The sequence below is a fragment of the Marmota marmota genome, unplaced genomic scaffold (genome assembly GCF_001458135.2).
Source record: "Marmota marmota marmota unplaced genomic scaffold, marMar, whole genome shotgun sequence".
Lineage (NCBI taxonomy): Eukaryota > Metazoa > Chordata > Mammalia > Rodentia > Sciuridae > Marmota > Marmota marmota.
This window is the reverse complement of record NW_026000082.1, coordinates 40,710,476-40,722,038: the sequence shown is the minus strand read 5'-3', so window position 1 is coordinate 40,722,038 and position 11,563 is coordinate 40,710,476. Positions and strand designations below refer to the sequence as shown.

The 11,563-nt window shown below is 50.3% G+C and overlaps 1 protein-coding gene across 3 annotated transcripts; it reads right to left on the bottom strand.

Annotated features, from left to right (window-relative positions):
- Window positions 1–4,227: 4,227 nt before the first annotated feature.
- Akr7a2 (aldo-keto reductase family 7 member A2) lies at window positions 4,228–11,513 on the bottom strand. Of its 3 annotated transcripts, none has more exons than XM_015485610.2 (8): window positions 11,161–11,513; window positions 8,816–9,003; window positions 8,543–8,647; window positions 6,794–6,890; window positions 6,452–6,551; window positions 5,758–5,887; window positions 4,782–4,961; window positions 4,228–4,668 (listed from the first exon to the last, which is right to left on the bottom strand). In XM_015485610.2, exons 1-7 carry the CDS (start codon window positions 11,483–11,485, stop codon window positions 4,800–4,802), a joined length of 1,107 nt encoding a protein of 368 aa, XP_015341096.1. In that variant the 5' UTR covers window positions 11,486–11,513; the 3' UTR covers window positions 4,228–4,668; window positions 4,782–4,799. The 3 variants fall into 3 exon arrangements, with proteins under 3 accessions (XP_015341096.1, XP_015341097.1, XP_015341095.1); XM_015485611.2 differs by having other exon boundaries at window positions 4,228–4,588; XM_015485609.2 differs by having other exon boundaries at window positions 4,228–4,961.
- Between the last annotated feature and the right edge of the window lie 50 nt (window positions 11,514–11,563).

Here is an 11,563-nt window from a genome sequence, read left to right as displayed (position 1 = left end):
GTCTGGTGCATGCTAGGCAGGTGCTCTACCACTGAGTGACACTCCCAGATACGTAATTGCTAATTTTTGAAGATTGCAACTGAAGAATGAGATTTCGATTTTACAATGCAGAAGGTTCATTTTCTTTTTTTTCCTTGTTCTTCTTTTTTTCTGCTGCTGGGATTGGACCCAGAGGTTCTTGACCACCAAACTAAACCCCCACTCCTTTTTATCTTTGTTTTTGAGACAGGGTCTCGATAAATTGCCAAAGCCTGCCTTGAACTTTCCACCCTTCTGCCTCAGCCTCCCGAGTCACTGTAGAGCTTTTGAAGCTCATTTTTTCAAAACGAGGCATTGCCACTTCTGTGAATGTCATGTTAAATTTAGTTCAACGTTGAAGATAGAAATTTGGGTTTGCCGTGGACAAATTCGAATTCTGGTGGGACATGGTGTCAAGATGAAAAGAGCCTCATTAAACTAAAACTCTATGGAGCAGAAGTGTCCATGCTCATAAGCAATTATGGAGCCTCCCTCATACCCTCATACCTTCCAATTGCTTCTGGACTGTATTCAGAATGCAAATACTGGAGATGTGAACTCTCACAATCATTAGCAACAAGTAGGCCAGACAAGTAGGTCAGCCCTCTCTGCAGCCTCCAGCATCAGTGGTATCCCTTCTCATTGACTCCTGCCATGATCCAATGTGAACTTCCCCTCGGAAACTCATATTGCAATTGGATTGCATTGTCATGGTGCTAGAAGGTGGGACCTGCAGGAGGAATTTGGGTCACTAATGCTGGCCTTGTAGGACTGGGTCATTGCTCTTGGGAATGAGTGAATTCTCTCTTTGGCAGGACTGGAGAGTGGGTCCCCGCGCTCCCTTTTACTTTCCCTGGTGAGTTGAAGCAGCAGGAGGCCCTCACCAGGACCTGGGCAGATGCCAGGGCCATATTCTTGAGCTTCTCAATCTCTAGAACTGCAGACCAATAGGAAAACCTCTTGCCCGGTGAGAAGGCACACGGCTGTAATCCCATCAACAGGGGAGGATGAGGCGGGAGGATCACATTTTCAAGGCCAGCTTTAGCAATTTAGCAAAGCCCTAAAATCTTAGCAAGACCCTGTCTCAAAACAAAAAAAATAAAAAGGACTGGGAATGTGGCTCAGTGGTAAAGCGCCCCAGGGTTCCATCCTTGGTTCCAAAAATACAAAACAAAGACCTCTACCAATCCCGGAGTCTCAAGTGCTCTATCCCAGCAACAGAAAATGGCCTAAGACCGGGCTGGAGCTGGGGCTCAGGGGCAGAGCGCTGGCCGAGCATGTGGGAGGCACTAGGTTCGATCCTTAGCACATGTACAAATAAAATAAAGGCATTCTGACCATCTACATCTACAGAGAGAAAAAAGAAACCAATTCCAATATAAAACCTCTGCTGCTTCATTCAATGTTTTATACTCTATGGACCAGTTTTTCTTATTTTGATTATATATAGTTGCTACATTTCAGATCAAACACAGCTTCTTTTCCCTTTTTACTTATTTATTTTGCAGTGCAAGGGATGGAACCCAGGCTTTGTACACGCTGGCCAAGCTCTCTACCACTAGAGCCACATCCCCCAACTTGTTTCTTTGTCTTTTTTTTTTTTTTTTTCGGTACCAGGGATTGAACCCAGAGGTGCTTAGCCACTGAGCCACATCCACAGCCCTTTTTATTTATTATTTAGAGACAGGGGCTTGCTGAGTTGCTCAGGGCCTCACTAAGTTGCTGAGGCTGGCTTCGAACTTGTGATCCTCCTGCCTCAGCCTCAGAACTGCTGGGATTACAGGCATGTGCCACCATGCCTGGCTCCATGTTTAATTTTTTGAGCAACTGCCAGACTGTTTTCCAAATGGCTGCTCCCTTTTACCTTCCCACCAGCAATGTATGAAAGTTCCACTCTCTCCAACCTTGACCAACAGCTGTTACTCTCTCCTTCCTTCTTCCTTGTTACTTTCTTTCTTTCTAACTCTAGGCATCCTAGAGAGTGTGAAGTGTTGTGATTTGCTTTTTCCTAATTATCGTCATGTTGGGCAGTTTTTCATGTGCTCATTGGCCATTTGCATATCTTCTTTGGAGAATGGTCCATTTGGATTCTTTTTTTTTAAATTTTTAATATTTAGTTTTCAGTTTTTGGCAGACACAACATCTTTGTTTGTATGCGGTGCTGAGGATCGAACCCGGGCTGCACGCATGCCAGGCGAGCGCGCTACCGCTTGAGACACATCCCCAGTCCCATCTCCATTTGGATTCTTTGTCCGTTGTTTAATTGGTTTGTCTGTCTTTTATTAGGTTGTAAGAGTCCATACAGAATATGTAAAATGTCCTGGATACAAGTTCCTTGGAAGATGTGTGATTTAAAAAATACTTTCCTCCATTCTGTGGATTGTCTTCTCACCTTCCCATTGGTCTCTCGAAACTCAAAACTTTTTCTTGTTGATGGTGTCCAAATTATCTGTTTTTCTTGTTGCATGTACTTTGGTGTCATATCTCACCAAAGTCATGAAGATTTACTCCTAGATTCTCTTCCTAGGGTTTTAGGGCTGACATTAAGGTGTTTTACCCACTTTGAGTTAAATTTTTCATATGGTGTGAGGAAGGGATCCAACTTCATTCTTCCACATGAAGAAGAATAAAGACATTTAGTAGTTCCAGCACCATTTGTTAAAGGTGATTCTTTTCCCCATTGATCCTCTTTAAAAATCTTCATATAAGATTATTGTATTGTCATGTGTAACTAATAAAAAAATCATCATATAAGGTACATGTCAGGGTTTATTTCTCACCTTCTGATTCTCTGGTGGTATTGATCTGTGTTTCAATCATTATGCTAGTTCCCCACTGTCTTTAATACTGTAGCTTGTAGTAACCTTTCCAGGAAACACTGATTTTTCTAACTTTGTTCTTTTTCAAGATTGTTTTGGCTGTTCTGGGTCCTTGAATTTCTGTGAATTTTAGGATCAGACCAATTTCTGTTTATCCCATCCCCCCCAAAAGCCAGCTGCAATTCTGATAGGGAGCGCATTATCCTTTAGATCAATTGGGAAAGAACATATTAATGCAATTGGGGGGGGGGTTGTTGTGCAATGACAATGGATACACCAGCCCACTGGGGACCATCTGCTTTGGTACAGATGAGGACAAAGGAGAGTGACTTCTTCCTATAAATGACAAAGCTGAACTGGTTGCAGTGACACATACCTGTAATCCCCAGCAACTCAGGAGGGGAGAATCTCAAGTTCCAGGCCAGCATCCACAACTTAGGGAGACTGACCCTGTCTCAAAATAAATTAAAAAATAAAAAGGCTAGGGGTTTAGCTCCTCAGTGGATCCCACCCCTGGGATCCATTCCCAGTACTGCAAGATGATGATTTCGCCATTGTCATCTGCAGGGTGTCTCCCTCTAGACAGCACATGGGATTTCCCAGTTGAGCCCCTCTCATCATTCCCAGAGGGGGCTCTCACTGCTGACTGACAGCCACCACTTGTCCCACAACCTGTGCTCCCAACCCTCCCACAGCTACAGGGATTTGCCACATGGAAATAGATAAACAGCAACCACCAGACCTGGGATTTTCTTCTCAGGCCTTTGTTGCCTCCTGTTTGGATGAGACATCTGTCAAGGGAATGGGGACCCTGGCTGCAGGTAGGAGTCATGACAAAATGCCTGAGAAAAACAACTTAAAAGGAGGAAAGGTTTATTTTGGGTTCATGATTTCAAGGTTTCTGTTCCTGTTACTCTGGGCTGCAGCTAGGCTGAACGTCAGGACAAGAGCAATGGCGGAGCAAGGCTGCCAGCCACATGGAGGCCAGAAGAGAAAGAGAAAGGGGCCTCGTTCCCAGTACACCCTTCAAGGGTTCATGCCCAGTGTCCTACCTTCTTTAACTAGGGCCCACCTCCTAGTTTCCAACAGTGGGGACCAAGCCTTCAACACATGAGCCTTTGGGGCACATTCCAGATCCAAACTATAATACCGCTGTGTCCCCACCTCCAACAGGAGGCTCAAAGTGAAGGCCAAACATCCCAAGGATGACCTGGCAAGAGGCTTCACTAAGACAAGAGCAAAGCCATTGCTGAGACTGAGAGCGTGTGCCCCTGCAGCCCAGCTGCTCCTGAGGACTGGGTGGGAGGGTTGCGCGAGCCCAGGAGTTTGAGGCCCCTGTGGGTGAAACAGCAGGACCTCATTTCAGAAACAAAGAGAGAGGTCCACAGCATCCTGAGACACTTATTTATTCTTCTTAGTGTTGACACGAATGGTAGCATTTGCCCAGACTGTCGTTTCTATTGAGTGAGTTGATTCTGAATGAGCGGAAACTACTTCCGGGGTGCATGGCCCGTTTTTCTATCACCAGTAAAAGACTGGGCAATCAGGCTGGAGATCAGGCGAGGAGACCCTTACAAGGGCAGCATGTTCCTGAGACCTTCCCACTTCCTTTGCTCTCTGGAGACCCCAGCTCATGGTGCCAGCCCCTTTTGCAGGTCCCCAGGCAGGTGGGAAACTCCTCTTGATGAGCAGCAGAAGATGAGCCTGTGGTTCTGCCCAGGTCCGAGCTGCAGCCAAGCCGAGTGCCTGCTCTGTTCAGACAGGAAATGCTGGTGTGGGCCTCGGCTCCAGCACCCTCTCATCACAGAGGCGGCAGGGAGAAGGCAGGAATCTAGAAAAATACTGCATGATCAAAACAACCAGGAAAGACCATGCTAAGTCAGCTTAAGGCAAAGACTGGCCAGAGTGAGAGAACAAGAGAGGAGATAGAAAAGTCTTTGGTACCCTGAGCCATGTCAGGGCCTAGCGGAAGTAGTTGGGACACTCATGAGCAACCAGGTGCCAGGCTTGATCAAAAGCATCCACAACAGCTGGTTCCAAGGGCCCTTCTTCAGCTGCAGCCAAGTTCTGCTCCAGCTGCTCCAGGCTGGACATGCCCAGGATGACCGCGTCCCCCTGGGCGCCCTGTAAGGGAGAAGGCCAGACTTTAGCAGGCTTCTACTGTCCAGTGGCTCCAGTCGCATGTCCCTCCCTGCCCCACCCCTGCCAAGATTTGGGATCTTTATTCTTTTTTTTTTTTTTTGTAGTGCTGGGGACTGAACCCAGGGCCTTGTGCATGCAAAGCAAGCACTCTACCCACTGAGCTCTACCCTCAGCCCAATCTTTATTCATATCCTCTACATCCAGAAGGAACTGAAGGTGCCTTCAACAGTCACACCTAGGAAACTCTATACCTTCTTTTCTCTTCTCTTCATCCCCTGCTCATCTAGAGACCTAAGTAAGTTCTGCTACCCAACAGCTGGGCAAACAGCTTCATTATTAACCTCTCTGAGAGTCACTCTTGTTCCCCATTTTCAATGTGGTTATGAGAAAGAAAAAATCACATAGCACACTTAGGCCCTGTTTACTGAGCATGAGGGACATGGATGTCACATGATGAGCAACTCCTAAGGCCAAAGCTGGAGGGATTTTTCACAAGGCAGACTGGGAGCTCCCACCAGAGGAGCGAGACCCAGGGGTTGCAGAGGTAAAGCTGTGTTTCGATGTCTACCCCTTTAACACCTGTGCAAGCTAGAGTTTCCTTCTCAATAAAACTGGGATGCTTCCTAATAAGTGATAATTCAATCCACGTTTGTAACACTCTCCTTAGGAAGGAGGAGAGCTTTCAGAGGAAAAGACAAAACACACTCTAGAAATCACCCAAAGATAATTTTGGGTCCCGTAAAAGGGCAGAAGCTGTGCCTCAGGGAGAGCTAGTCACCTGCAGCTGCGAGTGGTGGTACATCCACCTCAGGGCGGCCGAGGTCATGCTGGGGGCGCTGGTGCCATAGGTGGCCTGCAGGGCCTTCTCCACCAGGGCAATGGCCTTGAAGTGGTCCTCCTTCCAGAAGCTGAGCAGGTGGGGAGGTGACACAGGGGTCAGAACCTTGAGGGTCATGCTGGGAGTCACAGTCAAAAAGCCCACCAGGGTGGCTGCCCCTCAAGGCCTGAAGCAGTGAAGGCCCAAGTCCTCCCTGACAGTGGCTTCCTACTCCGCCCAGGCTGCTGGCTGCCTCATCAGACATCAATGACATCTTTATTCTTGAGAGCACGTACACCTGCCTTTCTTTTCCCCAGTGAAGCACACAGCTAGTGCAAGGGCAAGATCCAGCCCCAGGCCTCCTGGGCCTTCATCTGGGTACTTTCTTCCTTCTCAGCAGCTGCTCCTCAGGGAAGATCTCTGACGTGACAACCACATGGCCCTGGGGTCCTCACAGAGGATGACTGACCACATGGCCCTGGGATCCTCATAGAGGCCACAAGAAAATAAAAAGCCTGGCAGAGGGTTTGGTCATTCTTAGAGGGATTAAGAGATTAAGTACAAGGAAAGTCTTGACCCAGGAAACATCTGGAACTTCATTTCAGACCAAAGGGACCTTCCACCCTACCGGTCCTGATGCAGACAGGTGGCTCACCGATTCCTGTAGGTCTCAGCCCAGCTGTTCCCGAAGAAGCGGCCCAGCGGTTGTTTCCCGTCCTTGTCCTGGTACTTGTACTTGCCGGTCAGCAGGCCCCCTGCGGAAGCATGCATCACACCCCAGCCCAGGCCGCTCCCAGGGCTGACACCCCTCACAGATATGGACTGAGGAGCAGGAGGGACCCAGGAGGGACGAGGGGTGAAGCCCAGCATCTGTCAAAGCCCCCTCTACTTCCCAGGGCCTGGGCTGGGCATCTACCTGGGCAGGAATAGGCAGAGACAGGGCCAGGAATGCCCACCCCCTCCCCCCCAGAGGGCCCTGTCCCAGGGCAGCCCATACCAGCCAAAGGGTTGTAGGCATAGAATCGCAGTCCAAAGTGCTTGAGGCAGGGGAAGAGCTCTGTTTCCACCTGCCGCGTGGTGGCGTTGTACATGCCCTGCAGGGAGAAGGGGCAGTTGGAGAAGGTGGGTGTATCAAGGAAAGGAACCCAGCCTTCCTTTTATTAAAAACATTTTTTAAAATTTTTTGAGCTGTTTTATATTTGTTTGTTTTAAGAGACAGGGTCTTGCTATGTGGCTCAGACAGCCTTGAGCTCCTGGGCTCAAGTGCTCCTACTGTCTGAGCCCACAGAGTAGTTGGGAGCATAGTGTGTGCCACCGTCTTGTTCTTGTATGACTCTAAGTCCACACCAGCCCAGTCTTTCCTGCCCCTAGGCCTTCTTTCCCTCTTTCCTTCCTTCCTCTTCCTCCCTCTCTCTCCCTCCCTCCCTCCCTCCCTCTCTCTCTCTCTTTCTCTCTCCCCCCGCCCCCCTAATACTGTAGATTGAACCCAAGGCCTCATACTAGGAAAGTACTCTACCACTGAGCTATATCCCCAGCCCTTTTTATTTTATTTGAGATGGGGTCTCACTAAGTTGCCCAGGCTGGCCTCAAACTTGGGATCCTCCTGCCTCAGCCTCCAGAGTAGCCAGGATTACAAGTGTGAACCAGAACATCCAGGATTCAGCAATTATTTCTAAACACTAGTATTGGTATGAAGTGAAGAGAAGTGTTGGGCCCAGAGAAGAGAAACTGTCCTTCATTTATCATTCAATAAATATCTATTGGTCCCATTCTATGGGCTGGATACTGGATTTACAACTACTGACAAGCCTGGCAAAATCTCTGCCTCTAAGAGATATTATAATCAAATTTTTAAAAAACAGACAAAAGGCTGGGGGGTAGCTCCGTGGTAGAGCATTTGCCTAGCATGTATAATGAATGTGCTTTATCCCCAATACAACTAAAAATAAGAAAATCTGAGGCTAGTGGCACACACTATAATCTCAGTGACTTAGGAGGCTGAGGCAGGAGGATGGCAAGTTCAAGGCCAGCTTTAGCAATTTAGTGAGACCCTATCTCAAAAAAGTATATAAATAAAAAGGGCTGGGAATGTGGCTCATTAAGCCCCTGGGTTAGATACCCAGTACTAAAAAATAAAAAAATTAAAATAAAAAGGACTGGTGGGGCTGGGGTTGTGGCTCAGCGATAGAGTGCTTGCCTAGCATGCGCGAGGCCCTGGGTTCCACTCAGTACCACGTAAAAATAAAGGTATTGTGTCCAACTACAAGTAAAAAAACAAACAAACAAAAAACAGATGTTTAAAAAAATAAAAATAAAAAGGGCTAGGGATGTAGCTCAATGGTAAAGTGTCCTGAGCTCAGTCCCCAGAATCTCTCCCTCCAAAAGACAAAGAGAATTACAAGATCACAGTGGGTACATATGAGGTTTGACGACTGGAGGCTCCTGGGACTGTGAGGAGGGGCTCCCAGAGGAAGAGCCACTTAACTGAGACCTGAGCACCTCTCCCAGGGAGCGGGGCATGGAAGGAAGGGATCAAGGTGCGCACTGAAGCACGAAGCAAGCTCGTGCCCAGGGCAGGCTGGGGAGCTCGGTCTGAGGGCACCTGGGAGCCTCCCACAGGCTCTGAGCAGGGGTGTGGCTGATAGGTAGAGGGCACAGGGGCCAGTCAGAGGGGCAGGGAAACCTGGGAGCAGCAGAGCCCTGGAGCCCGGGGCCTCTGCAGCCCTGGCACACCAGGGAGCCTCACCTGGTACACGGTCGGCAGGATCCAGCCGTTGCTCTTGCACAGGGTACAGATCTCAGCCACCTCCCAGGCGGCATAGTTGGACAGGCCAAGCTCCAGGAACTTGCCCTGTGGGGGCGAGAACACAGTCAGAACCAGGAGACCAGGAAGGGGGCACTGGGGTGGAGGGTGTGTCCCCCGCTCTGCTCTGGGTGCCCAGGTGCCTCCATTCTCCTGGTAGTGCCAAGATGAGGAGCGGAGCATAGGTGACCGCCCAGAGTTTGGGGCCACCCTCACCTCCTGGTGCAGCTGGTGGCAGGCACGCAGCGTCTCCTCCACGGGGGTGCCGTGGTCCGGTGCATGCAAGTAGAAGAGGTCCACTCGGGGACACTGCAGCCGCTTCAGTGATGTCTCCAGCTGGGACTGGAGACTGTCAGGCTTCAGTGACTTTCCATCCCAAGGGTTGGCTTTGGTGGCAATTTTCACTTGGAGAAGAATGTAATGGTTAAGAGACTTACTAGAGCCACTTAGTGGACATATAACTGGCTAAATTACTTAAGTTCCCTGAGTCTCAATTCCCTAATCTGTAAAATGGGGTGACAATAATGTAACTGTCTCCACATGGATGTCATGAGTAGTAATTAATGTCTAAGGTCTCAATATTCACCTTTGTTCCAATCACCATCATTAGTCACCAAACTGCTGGTTTTGCCAGGCCTTGTGCTAGAGACTTAGGGGCAGCAATGAACTAAGCACACTGATCTCTGCCCTGTGGAAGTCACAGTCTAGAGGGTGTCACTACGGTATGGTTAGGTGCAGTAGGAGAAATGTGCATGGTGCCACAGGAACCCAAAGAGAGGCACGAGGCCAATCCTGGAATCCAGGGGAGGCTTTCTCCAGGGATGATCTCAAGTGGAGTGCCCAAGAGTGAGTCTTAGCCAACAAAGGACAAGCCTGGGGACATAAAGTCACAGAGGTAAGAAAACACAGCTGTGAGGCAGCACAGGTCCAATTCTGAGTTATAAGCCTGTCAATTCCAGGGCAGGGGACATGAGACAAGAGATGGGGACACAGACTCCACCTCAAGTACCATCCCACTGAATCTGGGCTTGATCATTCCCATGTTTTCTTGGGTGTGAACCATCCAGCTAGTTCCCTCTGCAGGATGGAGAAGGAACTCTGGAGAGCAGGCCTGGAAGCAGGAGACCAGTAAATAGGCCATTGCAGTATTTAAGAGATGGTGGCACCTGAATGTGAGCCCCTGGCATGGACCAATCTGAAAGAGAGAGGGAGACTGAACAGCAGGCAGAATCCCTCTCCCTTCCAGACTCTCAGACCTGCCACAGCCACCGTGCACTGCAGAGGCAATACCCCCATGAGAACGACCGTGTTCTGCCATCCAAGCAACTTGGCATGAGCTAACTTAACCCTGTTCCTCCCCCTGTAAAGCATCCCAGCTATCTAGACTGAAGAGTGGAGAGATTCTGCATTTTTCATACTTGGCAAAGTCAACTCACCAGGTTGACCCTGATCATTCTGGATATGGGAGAAAAGTCCACAGTTTCTTCGCCCATAGCCCCCCACCCCCTCAGGCATTCTTGTGTGAACTTTGCCTCAAGTCTGGTCTGAGGACTTTGGTCCAGTGAATCCCGGGCCTCAAAGAAGGAAGCAGGTAAGGACTGGAGAAGAAAAACCAATCCAGAAACAAAATCTGCATTATCAGTGAGAGGGAGCCAATGAACGAGAAAGCGTGGCCTGAGACACATTCCCATCTGTCTCTCTAGATCCACCAAGTTGTGAAGACAAGGAGGGCCCAGAGAGACCACTCCTCAGGAATGGGAAGGAGGAGCCTCAGGATGGTAAAGAGGAGGCCAGGCACTTTCCTGGGCACTTCCAGTGGCACCGAGCTAATGAGGGGCAGTCCCCACTCACATAGCATCCCTGTCAAGCCACATGTGGCCATCCCTCCACATACCATGAACTTTGCATTCCCAAGCTGTCTTCTGCCCAGCTCTGCCCTGTGCCTCGGATGCCCTTTCTCTTATTCTCCTTCAAGGAAAGTGCTAATGACCCTTTAATGCTCAGATCATGTTCTCTGAGCCCTCCCTACTGCCTCCCCTAAAGTGCTCTCTTCTGCACCCCATAGTGCAATGGTTGCTTCATTTGCCCCACTGGACTCAGAGCCCTCAGTGGCTTGGTCACCTTCCCCTCCCACAAAGGCATGACAAAGCCTGGCACAGAGCAGACACAGAAGCCTTATTCTCACCCCCAGACCTCACCACCCTTACTTCTTCAACTGGGCCCTTGGCATTTCTACAGTTCTCCGTGAGCTCCAGAGGCACTGCCAGATGCAAAGGACAAAGTCTAGGGACTGGTCAAAGACCAGAAAGAGAAAAGGGTGCTCGTGGCGTGCATGGATACAGGATGGGGGCCACCGAGATTGCAGCTACCAGAGAAGAGGAAAGGAAGTAAAGCACTATTCAGTTGTCTGAAGCTAGATGGCCTGAGGAGCCTGGAGTTCACAGAGCCGGGCGAGGCAGGGAGGGGCTTGGGGCATCGATGACCACCGCGGCCACTGCACCGCTAGGGGAGGAGGGATTGAGCTCTGCACCCGGCGGGGTAAGGTCCGGCGCGACTGTTACCTCGACAATCGCCGCCGCCCAGCCCGAGCCCCAGGCCACCCAGGATGTTCTCAGACTGGCCGTCGCAGTACATGAAGGCCGTGTCCAGTTCGGTGTGGCCGCGCTCCAAGAAGGCGCGCACTGCCGTGGCACTGGCGGGCGCGTCCATGCGGCGACCCATCTCCATGGTGCCCAGCACCGTGGCAGGTCGGGCCCGGGCGCCCGAGGCAGCCCGAGGAGACGGCGGTGGCTGGGACATGATGACAGTGAGAGCGCCCGACCGATCCAAACCACTCGCAGTGCGGACCGCAGCGCGGCCCACGGCTCGGGACGCTATGAGCAGCATGGGACTGCGCTTGCGCACTGGCGGGCACCGCCTACAACGTGGGAGGAGCGTTGGGGTAAGGGAGCGGGGGTAAGGGAG

Excerpts from the sequence above, each read along its gene's own strand:
- Akr7a2 (XM_015485609.2), bottom strand. The coding sequence starts at position 11,485 with ATGCTGCTCATAGCGTCCCGAGCCGTGGGCCGCGCTGCGGTCCGCACT. Across the intron at positions 5,888-6,451 it reads GCTGAGACCTACAGGAATCG|CTTCTGGAAGGAGGACCACT; the intron begins GTGAGCCACCTG and ends CCACCTGCTCAG. Across the intron at positions 4,962-5,757 it reads ACCACCACTCGCAGCTGCAG|GGCGCCCAGGGGGACGCGGT; the intron begins GTGACTAGCTCT and ends TCTCCCTTACAG.